The sequence below is a fragment of the Oenanthe melanoleuca genome, chromosome 1 (assembly GCF_029582105.1).
Source record: "Oenanthe melanoleuca isolate GR-GAL-2019-014 chromosome 1, OMel1.0, whole genome shotgun sequence".
Classification (NCBI taxonomy): Eukaryota; Metazoa; Chordata; class Aves; order Passeriformes; family Muscicapidae; genus Oenanthe; species Oenanthe melanoleuca.
The window spans coordinates 99,203,574-99,224,329 of record NC_079333.1 but is presented as its reverse complement, the minus strand read 5'-3'; the positions used below and the strand labels follow the sequence as shown (position 1 = coordinate 99,224,329).

At 38.0% G+C, this 20,756-nt stretch overlaps 1 protein-coding gene and 1 non-coding gene across 2 annotated transcripts in view; both read right to left on the bottom strand.

Moving 5' to 3' along the window:
- Positions 1–20,756, bottom strand: part of POLA1 (DNA polymerase alpha 1, catalytic subunit) — a 181,960-nt gene that overhangs the window by 149,858 nt on the left and 11,346 nt on the right. The window contains exons 11-26 of the mRNA XM_056498396.1: positions 20,238–20,350; positions 19,661–19,777; positions 13,052–13,126; positions 12,555–12,693; positions 11,356–11,513; positions 9,987–10,071; positions 9,180–9,241; positions 8,357–8,446; positions 6,690–6,806; positions 5,651–5,826; positions 5,113–5,242; positions 4,666–4,785; positions 3,487–3,583; positions 2,869–2,993; positions 985–1,134; positions 635–757 (exon numbers count right to left, since the gene is read on the bottom strand). Of these exons, the coding sequence (XP_056354371.1) occupies positions 635–757; positions 985–1,134; positions 2,869–2,993; positions 3,487–3,583; positions 4,666–4,785; positions 5,113–5,242; positions 5,651–5,826; positions 6,690–6,806; positions 8,357–8,446; positions 9,180–9,241; positions 9,987–10,071; positions 11,356–11,513; positions 12,555–12,693; positions 13,052–13,126; positions 19,661–19,777; positions 20,238–20,350 (1,877 nt within the window). The remainder of the gene's footprint in view (positions 1–634; positions 758–984; positions 1,135–2,868; positions 2,994–3,486; positions 3,584–4,665; positions 4,786–5,112; positions 5,243–5,650; positions 5,827–6,689; positions 6,807–8,356; positions 8,447–9,179; positions 9,242–9,986; positions 10,072–11,355; positions 11,514–12,554; positions 12,694–13,051; positions 13,127–19,660; positions 19,778–20,237; positions 20,351–20,756) is intronic.
- Positions 3,147–3,277, bottom strand: LOC130260898 (small Cajal body-specific RNA 24). Its single transcript, XR_008841870.1, has one exon. It is a non-coding gene; the product is annotated as a small Cajal body-specific RNA 24 (non-coding RNA).

Genomic DNA, 20,756 nt, shown 5'->3' with positions numbered 1-20,756 from the left:
CTCTCATAAGGAACTAATGTCAAACATCATTATGTTTTAAGGCAATGAATGCATATCAGTGGTCTGTCTTGGATCATTAAAGATTATTTTTCCCACAGGGACAAAACTGATGTGTTCTGTAATGAGCAACCATTCTAATCAATAGCAAGAATAATTTTGCCTATAAAGTCAAGTGCAACTCTTAAAATAAAATCTGAAGCTAATGAGAAACTTTATTTTGAGGAACAAACAGTTTCCAAAAAGAAGCTCTGATACATGATCCATTGCCTTCACGATTAATTAGCTCTATCACAAACTTTAGGGTTTCAGGGAGTTATATCAGGCCACAGGACAATCTGGCTACAAGCAAGCTCATCCAAAGCTGAAGCATACCACCAAATCAAAGACTAACCCATCAAGCAGAACTGGAAATTCATGAAAAATGTGAAAGCAGCCTTGATTTTTTTTTTTTGTTGACATCACAATCTGGCCTATTGAAAAACCAAATAGTTTCACAGTACAAGAAAGATAAACTTAAGAGCTCTGGAACCAAAAGCAGGTTCAAGAACAAAACCATTATTGTATTCAACGAAAAAAAACAGGCGGCTTAAATTCAGTCTTTTTACATGTGTGTATAATCTATTTAATGACTTACCTCTCTCCCTTTATGCGTCACCAAAGCAGCCAAAGGCTTGGCATAGAATCTGCTGTAGGAGAATCCCAAGCAGCCATACATGCTGTTAGCAGTGAGTTTCAAAGCTTTCTGTCTAATATCATACTGAAAAGAAACACAACCAGAAAAATGATCCAACCACAGCCATCAGGGAACAGAACTTAATACTCACAATTACACTCACAGCTTTTTTATACAATCTGCAGCAGTGATGGGCTACAAATAAAGCACATTACAATCACTGCTCACTACTAATCATCCCTATTCTACAAGGCTGATCAGGGCACTTAAGGGGAGAGGGGGAAAAATCAACGGAGTTCTGTAAAACACACCTGTAAATAGAGGTCAGGATTTAAATCTGGCTGTTTCATTAACTGCTTAACTTGGCGTCTTCTCTCCACCAGTTTCCTGATTTCTTTAGGCAAAATTCCCATTTCCAGAGATGGATCTGGAAGCTCTGGAATTTCTTCCTCTTCTTCAACCTGTGAAATGATCACCACTGCTTACCATTTTATTGCTTGAAGATTAGATTTTAATGCATTAAGTGAAAAGCTTGGGAGGGGAAAAAACCCCAGAACCATACAGCTTGTGCCAATTCCTTCAGAGAACCCAAAGCACAGTTTAAAACAAGCATGAGGGGTTTTTTTGCAGTGTTTAACTGTATTACTTTGCTCCTCATGGGGGACAGGGCACAAGTCTGTTTCACTGTTGGAGAAACACAAAGAAGGCATGGATCAGTAGCAGGAAGGATTTTTTATCAATGTGTGTGTCATATATTTATGTACATACAAATATATACATAAATCCAGATAAATAACACACACATTCTCACTTTTAGGTATATATAGATAAATACAGTATAAAGAAAAGTACACACACAGCAATTCCTTCTGTGTTGAAAAATCCATCCCTTTTTTATCATCACATAAGGACTTTTGGTGTTCATACCTGTCAAAAGGAGCACATGCTCTGTGGAACTGATACTTAGAATGATACAGTTGACAAAAGTGAAATGGAGCACAGCAGTACAACAAAAACTCCACCCCAAGCAACTCTCGATTACAGCAAAACAAGGTAGCAGAAAGGACACCACCTTAGCATGACTGAAAAAACAGTTGACCAGCAAAACTGGAAAGACAATGAAAGTGACAGAAATGTACAAAGGAAGGGCAATACAGACATAGTGAGGTTGGCAAGTTTAGTAAAGCAGTCTGAGAAGAAGCATAACAAGTACACCAAAGCCTGATTAAACATCATACAGCGAGAGAAATCAAAATTAGCTGCTTCAGGTTGAAGCACACTTCAGAAAGCAGAGAAAATCCAAAGATAGCTTGAGGGAACTTACTCACAGAACTCCACATACTTGTCTCCTCATTTCTGGTACTGTGTTCGTATTTCTATTATATATATTTTATATATATTGCTACAGGACTAACTCCAACCTCTGAGCTGATACTAGTTAAAAATAAAAGCCTCTGGTTTAACCTTTAGACCTGACCAGCTTGATGCTTCAGTTTACAATACAGCTCCACCAATGAGTGTTTCAGCACAGCTGAGGAAATTAACATCTCCAGCCATGGATAAGCCAGAGCCAACACAGCTGCTTATAAAACAGTGCATCTAACTGTACCTTCATGAGGTTTTTCAGTTGTGTTTAACACAGTTTGAACAGCATGAGTTTTTGTGAAGCTGGTGTCACAGCTCACACAGTCACAAAATCACCCTCCCAAGTCACACACACAATTTTTCTGACGTGTAATAAGGCTTGAGCCTTATTGTATTGCTTCCTGTAGAAAGTATGAGACTTTTGCCAACCTCCATCAGATATATTTGAATGAATTCTGTAGCAACTTAACTTCAGGAAGCCTCTGTCAGGCTAGGATGAAATTAGTAAAGGGGCTCAGAAATTGCTAGAGAGGATGTGTGGCTGAAAAGCATCACAGAGCCTCAGTAAAAATCTTGTTTCATGAAGTTGCCAAGATGAGATGGGAGAGAACAAGATTCTGTAAGAGTATTATAGAAAGGAAGGTGACAGACAAAAATTCAGAAGAGTCCCAGCCCACAAATTACTATGATACATCTTTAAACAAAAATCACTTTTTGAGGGGACAAAAAAAAAACCAGTGATAAAGAACAGTGTCTTATGGAGCTGATTCACAAAAAACACTCTGAAGTTAAGACAGTGCAATTTTAGCCACACGTTAAAGCTTGCAAACCTCTGCCCTTCTCTGTGCTTCTGATGACAGTCGCTGCACTGTGGTAAAGCAGATGTTGAACTCCTGAATAATTGATGGGTACAAGCTGTTGAAGTCGAGAAGCAAAATAAACTTGTCATAAAAACCTAAAACAGAGTTTAAAACAGAAGTCATAATTACTCAAGTCTCCCAAAGGACTTCATACAACTCCACCATTAATATTTAAGTGACAGTACCACATTTCCAGAATGTAAATCCATTCAAGCAGCTGTTGAGATGCACCACTGCCCTTTACAGAAAGCTGTCAGAAGTGGAACGATCCAACCCCATTAACTCACCAGAGTTGAACAGATACCTTCTGTGTTACTATAGGACACTTGTACAGTTTGCCCCACATAGAGGAGAAACTGGAAGAAAACTTACGTGTCCATTAGAAAATTATACATAAATATACAGTCCTAATTCCTCAAAAGAAGCAATGCCACAATCAATCTTGGGAATTATGTTGTATGCAACAAGATTCCCCTCACAACCACAACACCAAACACCTACACACAGACTCCCCACTGCAATCTCTCTGTATTAATATAACCTACCTATCTCTAACTTCATTGAAGAAAGAAAATTGCCACATCTTACCGACTTTGGGATCCAAGACTAAGCCCCCAGCATATGCTGCTTTCTTTTTCCCTATCTTTGATTTATTCTGATCTTCAAAATCTTCATCTTCATCCACCTACATTTGGCATTTAAAAAAGTCATTATCTAGTCTCTAAGATTACCATAATGTTAGAAGAGTTATTTTTGGCAAGTCAAATACAAATCTGGGAGCCAGTGCAGAATTCCTTTTAAAATATATGCAAAAACATGGTGTTTTCATCATGATTCTTACTAAAGCTCTCTACATGTCAAAATAGCATTCAAGCCAACACTGATAGGAAAAAACTGCTAACAAGAAATTACAAAGACCTTAAAATATGTTCATCATTCAACATGGCACCACAATGCCTTTCCCCACTAGCTGTAGAAGTCCACACTAAGAAAAAAATCAACTCATGACTCAGAAGTGGTATGGCTGCCCAATTAAAATGTTGGTTTTGCAAACAGAATGGCTGGGCTTGAATAAAACAAATAAAAACATTACTACTGACCTAAGGAATATTCTGGTATTTGCTAGGTTGTAGTAAGAATTCTTCTCCCAGTTGTTCAATTTTATTCTGAATCATTTAGACTTTCAGCACTACTTTGATGCAACAATACAACCAACAAAAATTATTGCTTTCAAGTTTGCTGTTGAACTTATTTAAAAATAAAAAGCAAAATATAGTGAAATACTAATACTATCTCATATTTTAATTTGTTCACTAGAAAGATATGGATATTTCTATAATTAGTATTTACACTGGTATTATACAAAGGAATTTTTTTAATACCTTTGGATATTTCATCCATATAACAAATTTTTCTTGAAATATTGTTCATCAAAATAACTGAATGCAGATATTAAAACAATAGAGATTATCTTCTTTACTGTTTCCCCACACAGACAAGAACTTAGCTTATTTTAATTTTAAACTAACAGAACAACTGAATTTTTATAGATCTGTGATGCAATGGAAAAGCTGTTACACTGTCCCACTCTCATTATCAATTTCACACAAAAACAACTTTTTAATTAAGCATATGCGGTACCATTAAGTTCTATCTGAGTTATATTTGAGGTTGTGTTCCCACAGAATAGTAACACACAAAAGATTTCTTAATATTTTTTAATTTTATTTTTTTTTTAATTATTGGGAAGAGAAAAACTGGACCCACCAGCTTCTGTGGAGGCTTTTTGAAAACTTGCTTGTCTGGCACAATGTATTCCTTCTCATGAAAGGCATGAAGCAGCAGGAACTCATTACGTTCAGACCGTCCACCCATCATTGTCCTTGACTAAAGAGGGGGTGAAAAGAGAACTCAAAGCAAAGCACAGAAAACAATGACATCAAAAACAGACTAAGCAATGTCCTCCAACCTAGTATTACTATTACTCTGTATCATCACTGTGCACAAAACTCAAATGTGATCTTTTAAAGGAAGTTTTACATTATTACTTGATTAGAACATTAAACTCTCCTACTCATCACAGCAAAAAATTTACAGCATTGTGCATTCTGAATTAGTGTTTAGAAATTAAACCCAGCAAATCAAACACAGATAACATGGAACTGTTTTGAGGGGACAGTGGAGAGGGGTGGAAAGTAATAAAAATGTACCTACCATGACATTCCCAGAGATGTTTGTTATCTGAAGAGCCAGTGGCAGAACATTCAGCTCACACATGATCTGAAGAATGAACTTGGCATCTGTCCAGGTGTTTTCCAGCATGAACAGTAAGCGAGGAGAATCACTGGGGAAACAAGGGACATGGCCTAGCAAAATAAAATCATTCTCCCTTGTACTCTGTAGAGTTTAGACCTATGTGCTGTACGGAACACACGGTATCTGATGAATTTGATAGCATTTATAGAATTTACAGAATTTTATTGCAAGCTCCTGTAACTGAAAAACCACCCCAAAACTCAGGCTTGCGTCTTCTACACCAATGCTCCCACAAATCAATTTGCTTCATACATAATAAGCCACCACAAGTAGCTTGATACATCTTAATATTAAGACGGTATCTAACTTTTCAAGTCCCAGTATGCTAAGTCAGCATCCTCATGACAAATCAAGTAAGCAGGAGTAAAACTTTATGTCAGGGAACCAGCTCCTCTGCTCTCCAGAGAAGGATTAAAAGCCCCAATCAGCAACATACCTGTACATATTTCGAATTTCCTCTGGTAGAATTGTTACCTTCTCTGTTTTCAAAATCTGATGGACCAGCTCAGACAAATGATAACTTTTGCAACGTATTAGTTCTTTAGCAGAAATTTCTACGTCACAGATCATTCGACCACAGGCAGCATTCCTTTCAGCAAATCCTCCTCGGCCCTTCATCGTATTACACAAGGAGAGAAAACCCAAATGAAATGAAACATACCAACATTAACAAAAAACATCTACCCACAACATATGTTTATGGGACTCAGTCAAGTCAGTAGTCATGTCAGTCAAGTCAAATATTCTATTAAACACCACTAATACTCAAGGACTTATAATTATGCCCTAAAGGAACCCATGGTATATTTCACTGTATGTAGATATTAAGAAATAGATAGTTAACTTCCACTATTAGCTGTATCTTAACTCTTAAGCTATTATGCTTTTTTTTTCTTCAATCTTTAGAATGGCCTCTACAAGAACCTGGGTGTGGATTTTGTCTTTCCTCCAAGGATGCTTTTTGTAATAAGAGCAGGATAAAAACATCACAGAACCACACAGAAATACCCAACTTGGTCTCTAGGAAGGACAAGAACACAGCCCTATTCAGCACTTCAATACTCCAAGCTTCACACGTTGTGTCATCTGAACAAATATATAATAGGAATTACAGAATTATGAGCTTAGTAGCTCTCTATGGGATGAGTCACCCATCAATCCAAATTGCTTTTTCTCATTTCACAGTTACAGCAGACAAAGATGGTTACAGTAAAGATTATTGCAATTAATCTGTCATTACTATCATCTAGTTGAGACAAGTAAACTAAATTAGCCTAACTTGAAAATCAGTTTATCCTATTACTGTAATAAAAGTCATACAAACACTCATAATTTCTGATCTGGGCCCCACAAAATTCAGCACGACCAACAGCCAAAATACATCAGTGTCACATTTACAATTCCTTGGAAAAACTAATTCATTTTTAATCACATGCAACATAAAGGGGCTTAAAAGACTTAAGCAATCTTATTACCCCAAGCTTTGGCATATTAGACCTCCTCAGTCGACCTATCTTGGACCAGTGAGGGACTTTGCACAAATTAATTCTTTGAAGGAGCACTTCCAGATCAAATCCATAAATATTATGACCCTTGAAGCAGAAAAAACAACAAAAAAGGTTACAACAAATGCAAATTGAAATACTTACTTTCACACACTCAGTATTCCTTTGCCCTTTGTGATTTTTTCCAACTAATTGATGGCATTATCTCTCATGTAGAAAGCACTTTCTAAGAGAACGTTCATCAACAGTGCTCATTAGTCTTAACATTAACAATGCTGTTCAGTAGAATACCAAAATCAGCTCTATAACTAGCTCATAGCCTGTTATACACACAATACAGCTTCATGCTTTGATACCAGAGATTAGGGTCTAAAGGTTTCCAGAACAATCCACAACATTCTTCATAAAGCAGATAAACTGAAGCCAAGAGTAATTAAGAGTAATTCCTTTTCTCTCCATCTATGGAAGTCACAGTAGTGGCATCAAGATACTGTAATTTTTTTCCTTTGATACCACAACAGGAACAGCTGCTAAATCTGGGTAGGAACACCTTGCAAGCAATGTTTACATATCAAAGCACTCCAGCAATATTTTAAACAGTGTACATTGATGACACTGGTCTGTACCCTCAGCTGAAAGCAAAATTCTACCCTGAGGAACGTGAGCCAGTCACCAGGAACTGCAGGTCCACTCCAGCAGATACCTCTGTGCAGTGCAAGACTGTGCTACAGAAGCAGTTCCTTAGAACAGATCAGCATTCCAACAGCACTAATCAAACCAGGTGCACATTAAACTGCACTAACACAGCTCTGCTGTTTCCAGGATAGGGGCTCTCACACCCCTGCTCTTGGCATTTTCAGTTTTAAGCCACTGGCTGCAGTATTTCTTCTGATTCCTTGCCATAGCCACCAGGAAGTTTAAGTCACAGGGAAAACACTGGACACCAGCTGCAGCGAGCTGAAAACCTGAAGCATTGACTGCTCATTTCATTTTTCCAACACTTAATTATTTGTACCTACCTACATAAGTTAGGTAAATATATACAACCTAACAAGTTGTATGCAATCAACCTCAGACTTACAACCAACTTCAAAGAATTTTATTATGTGAAAGTCAGAACTGCACATTTAAAAAAAAGAAAATTAGAAATTATAATAAGCCCTCAACTGCTAAAACAGTAGAAAACATAAGAATGCTTATTGCAAAACTTTGCTCAGATCTTGTGGATTTGTATAGATTATTATTTTGATTTACAGCCTAAACACAAATTATGAGCATCTGAACTGCAACAGAATCTTAAGTATATCAAGAGTTCCCAGTTTTCAAGAAAATAATCAGTTTTTTGTTGTTCTGTCTTTCTGAGTAAAGGAAAAAAAAAACTAAATTTGTTTCAGGTATTGTGAAAATACTGCCTATTTTAGCTATTATTGGAAATAATAGTATGTATAAAATGCTGTCAGGGAAAATTCCGTATCATCTTTGTATCAAAATATACCTGCTGCTCATAAGCAAACTCAATTCATAAGGCTGTCTAAGACAAGCATTAAAAAGCCTAAAAGGGTACAAAAGAAAAAGAACAAAGCTGACCAACTGACAATATGCTTTAATTTAACTCTCAAAGTCTCAGAACTACTCACCACAACAACATCTGGGTCAATTTTGTGAATCTTCGCAAGGAAAAATCCCAGCAGTGTTCTCTCTGTTGCAGCAATTTCTATTTTAGCATTCTGAAAGGAGCAAGAGAGCACCTGATTTCAGTGACCCAATAAGTTTAAAATGGAAGCATCTCCTCTCCCCTACTAGTTACAAGACAATAACAAAGCACCACAGAGTTCTGCTTTTCCTTCTGTAATTCAAGGATTTTTTTCTGACTCCCATAGACATTGGAAAGCTTTTTCCCATTCTGCTTTTGAATGCAGGTGTCTAGTGATATTTTAAGAGCCTCCTAAGAATCAAACGCACCAGGAAAACGCTCCATATGCATCCTTCACTCACAGACTTTAAGATCACACAGCAGCAGAGGGAAAACAAAAATAGGTTGCTTTATTATTCTTTCAGCTCTCTCACCACCCTTTAGGAAGGACATCTTCTAAATTTTGACAGTCTTTACTCTCCAAGAAAAGAAATTCTTAGTACTCACAGTTTACTATAAGTACAGAGTCAGATATAATGAAAATTAACCACAATTTCAGCCTCTTTGCAAAATCTTTCCAACTCATCTGTCTAACACCCCATCTATTTTAAGAGCACAATTAACAGCTGTACTGAATCACACAGAGCACACACCACTTTTTTCACAAGCAACACAGAATAAATACCTGAATTTAAGTTTGCAGAGTAGAAAACTAACTAACTAATCATTGCATTCCTTCAACTATTTTTTTCACCACTTACCAAAAGCACCATGAAGTTCATATTCTACAAGGTACTGCAATCAGAAGGGTAACAAAATGAAATTACCTTCTTTTTAATGGCTTCTTTGAAGTCATAAGGAAAAATGCAATCACTTGGTTTGGAAACAGCTGCAAAAAGTGATATTTTTACTTACATACAAGTTCCTAATTGTACCCTCCCCATAACCACCCATTCACAACAAAGTGAGCTGAGAAAACTGACCTCTAATTCTGAAACACCAGCTTTAAGTGAATACTGTCTTTAAGATAATCAAGTAAATACTAAAGCATTAACCAATCTGAATCAGTCATATTTGAGGTTATCATCGGACACTAAAACTATGGGCCACAGCTCCTGAAAAACCTCCTCTCACAAGCACTCAACACCTCATCCCTTCCAGTCAGGGTCTGAATCTCAAGGTTTAGCTGCTACTGCTGCAAGACATTTTTTCCCTAAGAAAACTTGTTGGTAAATAATTCCGTTCAGAAAAGCTGAACGGAAAAATAATTAAAGTGACAGTAAAAAAATGGTCTAAATTAATGGGCGATAGAGTAAAATCAATAAAAATTACAGGAAACTATATATGGCAGGGTTACTTGGCACCATCTCAAACTAAAATCTTTTTAATTAAGTCTTCAATAAAAGGTCAGTTATCAGTAAAGTCAAAAATGGGGAGAAAAGCCTGTCTGGGAGTTGAAATTCTGTCAGCTGTCTATTTTAGGCCATTACTGCTGTAGTGACAGTAAGAAATAAAAATTTAAATAAATAAATAAATAAAATCCCCCCCACAACCAAAAAAAAAACCCCAAAACATAACAAAATAAAAACCACTGAATTAATTCTTTTTCTACTCAAACTGTTCCAAATACATACCACAGAAATGTGTTTGAAAAGGAGGCTGAGGTGGAGCCTTATCCAAAGGAAATTTCTGATGAACCAGAGCTGCAAGAGCCACAACCTATACCAAGGAGATACAGAACACACAACTTCATAAGCACAAATAAGCATGACTACTATCCATACTCATTTCTTCCATCCTTTTTTTTTTAAGAGTTCATCATCTCTTTTCTCTTGTTTCTCCAACATATCTTTCTTAAATTAATTCCAATAACAAACAGCTGAAAAGAAGAAAGTTATCAATTGACCTCAAGGAAAATAAAACAGTTCTTGCTCCTAAAAGATTGTAAATTTGAGAGGAAAAATAATCCACTATGGAAAACTTCTACTTTTATCAGCTTTGATTCTATATCTGACCGGACCCCACAATGCAAAGGATTCCTTATGGAGTGCAGGGGAGATGTGAGCAGGGCAGAGAAGTCTTGCCTCAGGAAGAGCTGCCCCTAAGCAAGCAGTCAACACTGCCAAGAAGCTAAGAGGTTTAGTGTTTGGAAGCCAGCAGCTTTAATGATGCTTTTGATTGCTTTGCTGGCAGGATGGCCTGCCTCCCCAAACACTGATCAGGAAAGCCCAACAGAAACAAAACAGAAAGGCTTTAAAGCATCTTAGCAAGCAGAGTCCTGTTGGTACCTTTGTAGATCCCATTATTTTGGCCAGAAACCACATATTTTCCATACTTCCACCAAAAAAAATTTTAATTCACCAGGAGGAATAATTCTGCTTGAAAAATTTGCAAACCTACTAGTCTTCAACTCAATTAGCCAGAAACAACTATCCTATCCTATTTGTGAATATTAAATCTCTTCCAAAGTAAATGAGGGTTAATGTTAAAAAAAAAAAAAAGTGCCTAAGTACTCATTGTGGTCTGCAGTCCACAACAGAGTGGCCACCTACATATCTTGTCCAATCTGAGGAAAGATCTTGCAGCAGAATAGCAGGTGCTCTAAGATGAAGACCAAATTCTCATTTCAAAATTAGTTTTATTAGCAGAAAAGCCTAGTCATTTTACCTATAACCTATGATTCGCTCTAGCTAATTTAATTAATTAATTAAAACTAATCCATTAACTGTGCTGAGGCAGTCTCATTTACAACTATGAGGCATAACAGACAAAATAGAAGGCTTGAAATCATGAACAGGATCCACACTGTGGTCACAGTAAACATTCTCACCAAGCAGGTCCCCCAGCCCAGAGTGTGACCCCAGTAAAAATTTCTTTGAAAAGCCCAGAGCAGAGAAACTTTTCAACAGTAAATATATTTTAACATGCTTTATGAGGTTCTTCTAAGCCTTAGGAAAGTTTAGTATGTGCCAAAGAACAAAACCAAAATGAGAGATTACTTACCTCATTCTGGTGAGTCTTTGGGTTCTGAATGGTCTTCATGCTGAAGGACATGACCACCAGGGGAGGAGGAGGAGAAAGATCTTTAACCACATTCACCAAGGCAGGCTTCATGGCCACAGCCTCCACCTTACACCAGCTGACTGGCTGATTTGAAGGCTCTGAGGAAACAACACAAACCACCTCCCTTTTTCTGGGAACCACAGACAAGGCTTCTGTGATGGCACTGCTGCACAGAGCACATCCTTTAAATGTTTTGCCCTGGTGGCACAGTCCAAGACCCACACTATTCCTGCCCAATTTTGGTAACTCTCTAGGCCCTGACTTTCCTGTCAGCAGGAGCTCTTCAATATCAAATAAGAAAGAAGATTGGATCAAGGTCTGCATGACCCAAAAGATACTTCAGGAAGCTTTACATAAATTCATCCATACTAGTTATCAGTTCTGTCAGTGACTGAGTGAGTTGCTGAAGAGGAGAACCCCTTGATGCCAGCATTCACACAGAAGTGCCCCAAGGAGATTGCAGTAATAGATGTAGCTCTTGTCTAGTAGGATCAACATCCCTATGTTCATGGGAATATATAGCATACATTGAATAAAGGGCTCCTACCAAGCCAAAATAAAGCAGCATGACCATCTGCAAGTGCTGTACACCACTTATTAGGCAGAAAGGATTTAAAACTGAAACAGCTCCACACCACAAACTTCTCCATATGTCAGGAAAAAACAAATAAAAACCTAATTCACAAACAAAAAAAAACCATCTAACAGTTGTTTGTTCTTAAAATATATATTTGCAGAAAAAAACCCCAAATCTTAAGTTATCAAGAGCAGAAAGATGAGTCATTTTCAAGTCAAGTTAGTTTAGCTCTGTATACAGGGCATTAGGGTATGCATCAAACAGCAGCCTCTAGGCACTGCACAGTTCCCTCTCACAGGCATTGAAAGTTATAATCTCATCTGTACAATGCACAACTTCACATGGATAGCTGTCACCCCAAAAAAGGAAGAATAAGTTACAATTTGTACTAGAAAATGAAAATTGAACCAATAAATTTCAAGGTAACAGACAATGAAAATTAAACCAAAAAGTTGCAAGGTTAATGTACAAAATGATAATTCATCCATACAATTTAAATTTCCCTTCTCCCCCCACCTATAATTCTATGTTTCTTAGCAACCAGGTATGCAAACCACCATACGTGGATTTTTTATTTCCAGCCAGCAGGGTCCTTTGATCTTTTGATTCATCAAGAGAAGTTCCAGGCTAGAGGTGTTGGTTCCAAAGACATGTGAGAATGTTTGTCCCTTCAGATCTTGGGGAAGCCGAGGGCATTCAGCCTAACAAACAACAGAGATCAGTGAGTCATTTCACCCCACAGAAGTCTTCAAGGTTGACACCATATTTAGACAGCACCTTAACAAAACTACACAGTACTGAAATCACCATCAATCCCCACAAGCAAAGCCCTAGCCCCTAATACCTTACAGTAATTGAGGAAATCACACTATAGGCTCCACTTAAAAATCAGGACAGTAATGTAAAAACACATCAAAGTTTAAATTCCTCATCCACATTGCATACATCAGCCAAGACTACAGTGCTCAATGACCACTTTAATACAGAAACTGCTCACATTGCAAACTTAATTAGATAAAAAAACAAGTTATGGTATTTTATCAGATTAATTATACTCACTGAATATTTAACTTCTAGGTATTCAGATTTTGCTGGTACATCCGGAATCTCAAAAGCATAGTATTTTTCCACTTTCTATATAAAACAAAGGTATTACATTTTCAGTATTTCCCAACTGAATATTCATTCTGTCCAATAAGAAAGCTAGAGAAAAAAAGGCCAGGCAAAACACACATTTCAAATATCGTGGGCTTGATCATTACCAATTCTGCAACTTATTATAAGCAGATTAAGACACTAAGAATATTTTAGTGCCTGTTTTTAATCTCTAGGTGTTTTCTTAGCATAAAGAGTTGCTGTGTTGGGTTGATGTGGCCAGAAATGTGTATTCTATCACCATCCGTTAAAACTTGGTGTGGTAGTGATTCCTTATCTCCATGGCACATACCATCTGCTAATGGTCCATCTTTAAGACAAGATGGGGCAATTGTTTTTATCTTTTCCACAGCCCATCCTCCCTCCAGGAAGATATCATCTGCTGCTGGCCCATTAACTCCCACTGCACGACTGATAAAATTACATCATCCCATTGGGAGATGCTCCAGCCAGGGGGAAGAGCAAAGCCTTTCCTACCTAGATAAAAAACTGAGATTTTGGACAGCAAGTTACTTTCTTTCCACTGGATTCCAGAGGAAAACCAAACCTTTTCCACATCATCCCTGGACCTTTGGAGGAAAACAGCACCTTCTACAGGACCACTGCCTCACCTGAACCACATCTGCCACTGCAGGAGGACTGTAGCCACCATTTAATGGGACTGCTACCAACACCCTGACTGACAGGGTGTCAGGTTGTATTCTGACTCTGTCAGGGTTGGGATTGTTCTTTGTAATACTGCATTTCTATTTTAATTTTCCTAGTAAAGAACTGTTACTCCTAAATCCCATATCTTTGCCTGAAAGCCCCCTTAATTTCAAAATTATAATAATAATTTGGAGGAAGGGGATTTACATTCTCCATTTCAAAGAGAAGCTTCTACCTTTATTGGCAGATAACTGTCTTTCAAACTAGGACAGCAGACTTGCTGTGTGTGTGCTCTGTGCAACCATCCAAATTATTAATGGGATGCTCAGCAGGACTGGATGCAGTATCAACCCCTGGGGTGCACCCCTAGGGACAAACCTCCACCTGGATTTTGTGCCAGTGATCACAACGCTTTGACCCTGCAGGGCAGCTGGTTATCAGCCCATGCCTCTGCCCACTTCACCAGTTTGGCTGTGAGGATGCTATGCTAGGCAGCATTAACAGCCTTATTAAAGTCAAGATAAACAACAGTCACTGCTTTCCTCTTGTCCACCAAACTACTCCATCTCTTCCCAAAAGGCTACCAGCTTGGTGAAGCATCATTTTCCCTCTGTGAATCCACACCAAACATTCCCAAGCACCTTCTGACATTGGTCAGCTCCCTCTGTACACAGAGTGCATCCCATCAGATGCCTCTATCTGTCCAATTTGTTTAAATGTGCCCTAACCTGATCCGCCTCTGAGGACAACTATTATTTGCTTCAGGCTTTTCTTCTGGTCTCTTGGGCATCAGAGATTGCTAAAAGCTGGACTAAGCAGTAAAGATGAAGGTGAAAAAGACATGCAGTATCACAGCTTATTACACAACCTCTGTCACCACATCTCCTGTCCCGGCCAGCAGAACTTTTCTCTTAGTCTTCCTGTACCTATAGCAGCCTTTCCTACTGGTCAGTCCCTCACCAGACCAAACTCCAGGCGGGATTTGGCTTTCCTTTCACCACTACGATGTCCCTTCCACTAGTCCATCCTCTAATCCTGACCAGCTCTTTGTCCACCTTCAGGCAGGGCTCCATGCATTCCCATTGCTCTGATACATAAAAAGGCTTCCCCCTCCCTGCTATCCCAGCCTGTCTTAACCACATCCTATCCCACCACATGTCTGTGATCCCAGCCAGATTCCTTTAACTGCACACAACTCCTCCCTTTACACTGCAGGCTTTTGTGTACCAGCACTTCTGAGAGGGAAGAGAGATGATTTCCCAGCTACCTCCCAGCTTTTATCACATGCTTACAGCAGATATTTCTGTGCTACTACTATATTTTTCATTTTAAGTGACTTAGGTTTTACTAGAAAGTAGCCAAGTTTGTTTATGGATCTCTAAGTAAGACGGTTGAAGTCTGAAGTTCAGTACAACTTGATCGAAAGTTAAGTATCACTTCTGCTTTCTTCAAGAACAAGAACCATTTTCTACAACACATACAGCTTGTTAGTTTCTAAGAATGACTACCTTCATTTTCCAAATTATTACAATATCCTGTGCAACAGTGCTCTAGCACCTGCTGAAATGCCATGCTCTACTGTGTCATATGTGTGTTCTGCCCTGTAATATTTACAAACCATCTGCACCACTGTTACATAGTATTGTTAATATATTATGTCATCACTATGCTAGCACATGACTTTACTACAGGAATTCCTAGAGGCACCTTCAACTAAAAAAATCACATTTCTCATTGGACAATGCACTGTGTTCACCACTTTATACACAAGACTCAGCATAATATGCCACTAGAGGAAGCACAAGAAAATGTAAAATCACCATAAATGGGAATAAAATTTACAAATTAGCAAAATACACGCACAGTTAGGCCAACTTGAAGTTTCAGGTTGGATGGCTGGGGTTTTTTTCCTTAAATTAATAGCATCAGCAATAGTTCCCTCGGTGCTGCAAGAGGCAGTTAAGCTTGTTACTTCATGTACTACTGCAGTTGTAAGGCTGCAAAGCCCAGGCAGGAGAGGGGCCTCTGCTATAAATAGGAAGCAGACAAATCCAGAAACTACTATGGCATAAACAGTTTCATGGAAACAGAAGTGTAACATAACTTGATAGAAGAGCACCACTATGAAGCCAGATCAGCATTGCAAATTACCATGCAAATGTAGATCTGAACTGCTGAGCCACCTAACACAAGGAGATCAGAGCTGTAACATAATAGATGGCAATACACTGCTTTTAGCACATATCACTGGTGCTCCCCCTCCTTTTTTTTTAATTTAAAAAATAACTCCTCATGCTGCAAACAAGTTCTTGTTGCAAACGCAAGATGAACATAGTATAAAAATAGTCTGCTGTAGTGTTTCATCTGCGTTATTCCACAGAGCTCAGCTCAATTACACCAGTGTCTGGTCATAACTCAGTGAATGAATGCTTGCTGCAGAATAATCTGCCCTTCAAGTGGCCCTTAAGAGAGCAGAAATGAGCAGCAGTGATTAGCTGCTAAGTTCCTAAGTGGAGTAAGGCTGCTTTCAAATTGATTTGTGAAGACTTGCTAACTTGGCAGCAGTGCAACCCATTGAGGCTACAATTAGCAGCAGGTGCAGCAGGAAATGATATGGCTTAAGTGTGTTCAAAGGGACAAAGTTGGGTGCTGGCAAGGCCAAGATGCACAGAGAACAACCTGTCTCAATGTCTCCACATCATCACAAAAAGGCATATTCTGAATAAAAGCACTCTGGGTGCACGGCAGGGATGTCAGTAACCTTCCTGATTTCCAGCTAATGATGGAAAAAGAGCAGTGTCCAGTTTCACTGTACTACGCAAACACCGAGACTTCATGTTACTCTGAATGCATTGCTCACAAGTCTTGTGACCTGAGCAACACAGCCATTAGTTTGTTTGAAATCTTTCAGAACACCAACCCTTAACAACACAGCACTGACCCCCTGGCTGCTCATCACAGAGGAAATCTAAAGCACATTAGCTGTTTACCACATAGAGTCACAACTGGGTAATGATCACTTCTTTGGAGTATTCCTTTAGGTGAGTGCCACAAATCATTTCAATTCGAGAGCCCAGCACATCTCTATGGACACACAGATGCAAGCGCTGTGCAAGAACACATAGTCTCTGGTGGTACGAGTACCATGAAAAGGAGGTTGATGACTCCTTGTGATAAACAGACTCAGGTATATAACCAGGCAAATTCAGGTATCTCAGGGAGGAACAGAAGTAAAGAACAGCACAGTAATGGGACAACCCTATTACTTCTAGGCATCTTGCAGAGAGCACAAAGCCTCCCTGCTGCAGAGATTCGGCCAGATTTGGTGCCACTTGTTCAGAGTCAATTTTGTACAATCTGGAATATCTGAGTTACTGAAATATTATCTTTGTCTTTTCTCTTACCTTCCATATTCCTACTGCCATACCTTCCCACTATCTCCATTTCTCATTCAACCCTCCCAGAACGCAGTAACTATCAAAATTAGGAGAAAATTACACAAGCAAAATAAAGCTGGATAGCTTTTATCCTTTTAATAAAACTCAGTTTACTTAAGAATTCAACATAAGTTGAATTCTTACTGTTCAGAAGCAATTCTGATAGGTTATTTCAGAGCTTCCCTGCACCAACTATCCTGCCTAATTTATTCATGAACTAAAAACTACAAATTCACTCTTTTGCTAAAACTGTCCTTTAAATAGCTCTCTTGCTGCTCATTCCCTTTTAATGTTTCTAGAGAGCAAGCAGGTCTTATTATTCTTCACTTTACTAGCTAAAAAAAAATTAAAGCTCTTTCACAGTCATCTCTGGTATAACTGATGCTCCTTTTGTCTCATCCTTCTAATTGCCATCTTTTGTACCTGTAAGTCACTTGAGTTAATCTTTCCTCATGAGGGTGACCAAGTGTTACAATATTTAAGAGAAAATTTCAACAGTGTCTTAGTGCTGCCACTTCCCCACTCTTGTGTTACATCCAAGGACCCCACGGGTACTATTGCCAGGTACCCAGACAAGACTGTTGGGTCTTTTGCCCCGAGTTCTGTGTAAGCTCAGTAAAAATTTGACAGGCTTTATCTTGATTTTTAAGAGCCATCTTTGAACATTCAACTACATTACTCTATTACCTCATTCACAGTATTCTTACTAGGCACATCATGGAAAAGATTGAGGTTTCCCAAGATTCTGTAAGCAGATCTGACTCTTTTTGGAGACCCTTCTCCCTCTTTACTTTCTAGAGTACAAGTGTTTTCATCCTCTCTTTTAACAGAAAATGGTTTCTCTCAGTTCTCTCCCTCATTCCTGAAAGGATTTTTGAACAGTGAGCTATTAGCTTGTTTTTTATCTCTTGTTAAATTTTCTCTCTTGTTAAATTTAAATCTTGTTAAATTTACTGATTTTTATTTAAATCAGGAGTATATTTACTCCTGATCCCACGTGCAATTATGTTATAATCAACTATACCTGAGAAATAACAGAAAACTGAAAAACCTAAATTTACATCAGAGTTTTGAGAAAATAAGCTAGAGAAAAAAAACGGTTTTACAAAGTAGTAATGTCACATCCATTTACCCTGAACTCTGTAAATAACACACTAAGCTACAAGTTGCTGAAAAGATGTCATATCTTGCATGACTTTGCTATTTGAGAAACACTGCTCACATTTTCCTTTTAACAACTTTCAGAATTACTCTAGCTGGCTTTGGATGAGATGACCTCCTGAGAATCTTTCCAACTTGAATAACAACACAAACTGTTTTTATTTTCCCTCATTTACATATTGTTAAATTCCATTCTTCCTGCATTTTTGTCATCTCACTTGCTGATTAACTATTCAAGAATGAATCCTGTGAAATCACAAGATTGTCAGGATGGGGAAAGTTACAACTAATGAAAATCAGCTTTGCCAGATTAGTGATACGTTACTTAAAGAAATATAAACTTTTCTGAGCACTTCAGTCAGAACAGATTTTTCCCCTAAGCTGAATGTTTGCCACATTTCCCCGCCCAACCTATGCCCCTCTCCTGTGAAAGGCAAATGCTCTATGTAAGTAAATAATAAAGCTCTGACACTAGCAAACTAATTCAGTCCAAATCTGCAACATTATCAGCAATATCACTCTTTTCCCGACAATTCATGACAAGTTATATATTAATTTACGCACAAAGTTTCCATTATAGCAATACTTTGTTTTTCCAATGTCATTTTAAAGATTTGGTGAGCAAACAGAGCACAGTAAAATAACACTTTTAAGACTATTGCCCATAACTCAAAGCACAGAACAGCTTTCAAGACTGAATGGCAGTCCTCACTTGTTACCTTCTGCATAGCCACACTACAACAATCACACTCTGAACAGCATGCACTCTAAAAAGACAAATCTGTGAAGGTAAGAAGAAGGATGAGAAATGCCAAGAGACAAAGTTCAATAAGATATCTGGTCAAATGCAAAGACAGTATAATCCTAGAGTACGGACTTATCCACTGGACAACACAATCTTTCATTTTTAACTCTGACAGTATGAGCTGATACTAAGGCTTTACGTATCAGAATTTCTATCTGTTCTGCATTCTCAAAAACAGCTCAGCAAGTCAGTCTGACACTCAACCCAGTTTTAAAGAAGCTAATGAGTGAGTATTTACAAAAGCATAGTTTAAACTTCTCCTGGAAAAACCATGTTGCAAATTTTCCATTCTTAAAGGAATATAGCTATTTTGGATGTTTTTACAAGCAGAGCCATTTACACATCAGGATTTTATATTTGCATTTTGGCACAACCTCCCTCCCTGCCCTGTATTTCAACAGCCTCCCCACCTTACAAACCAGAACAACAGAAAATGACCAAATACAATGCTTGCAAACAAACCTTGGATTTGAACTTCATGATCTTGTACTTTGGTGAAATGCTGTCATTAAATTCCTTGAAAACACTCATTATAGTTACTGGAGTCTCTGTCTCTTTACCAGTTGATAGGTCAATTTCCTCAAAAACAGAAGTGAGGTTTTACAAATTAACAAAAATGCCAGCAGACATGACAATAAGTTGAATTTTACTTTGCTATTATGAATCATGTATCTCTTTTTTAAGGAAAAACTAAAATACAATCAGCTAAGAAATCCCAAATTTAGAAAATATTACTTGAAACAAAATGTTTAAAAAGCACTATGCTTTCTAGAAATACTTCACGACCACTTTATTTGCTGAGCAGCAAGTCTAAGGGTAAAAATTTGTCTGCAGTTATTAGTTAGGGTCAGGGGAAGTCACAGGGCTCCACTCTGCAGCTCACATGTGATATATTGTGTACACACTATCTTTAACTTTACCACCTACATCAGACAACACTGGCTTCCAACAGCTTCCATAAACACACTGCTAAACTCACAACCTGCCATAAGCAGAATGAAAGGTACTTATGTCTGATGTGCTTAAAAGTCACACTTACTGTTTCACGTGGCAGCAGATAAACAGTTCTCTCAATATTTTTCACTGTCACACAACAGCTGACATAGGTGGTTGCAGATTCAATCCAAACTTTGCCAAACAAAAATACCACACCTAAGGGAGAAGGGCAAAGAATTCAATATGCAAATTTAAAATTAATAATTTCTAATCTTACTTGAAGCAGCTTATAATGGATTCTTGCATTGAAACAACCATTTCTGTGTTAAGTCCTTGAACAACAAATCTTTCCAATGTATCAACACATTCAAAATTGTTTTAAACATCAGTTTTACAAGCAGACACCTGTTATCATTCTTCATGCCTCTACCTCGATTACTATAGTAACACCTGGTATGTAAAATTCAAAATGGCATTACACAGTCAGTCTCAAAATTCTGTTCTGATATTCCATTGCTGCCTATATTAATTTGATATCCCTGGAGAGGGAGGAAGGCGAGAGATGTCAGTGAAAGCTGAAGATTATCAGAATGCCTGTGCTGTCAATCAGCCCTCTAACATG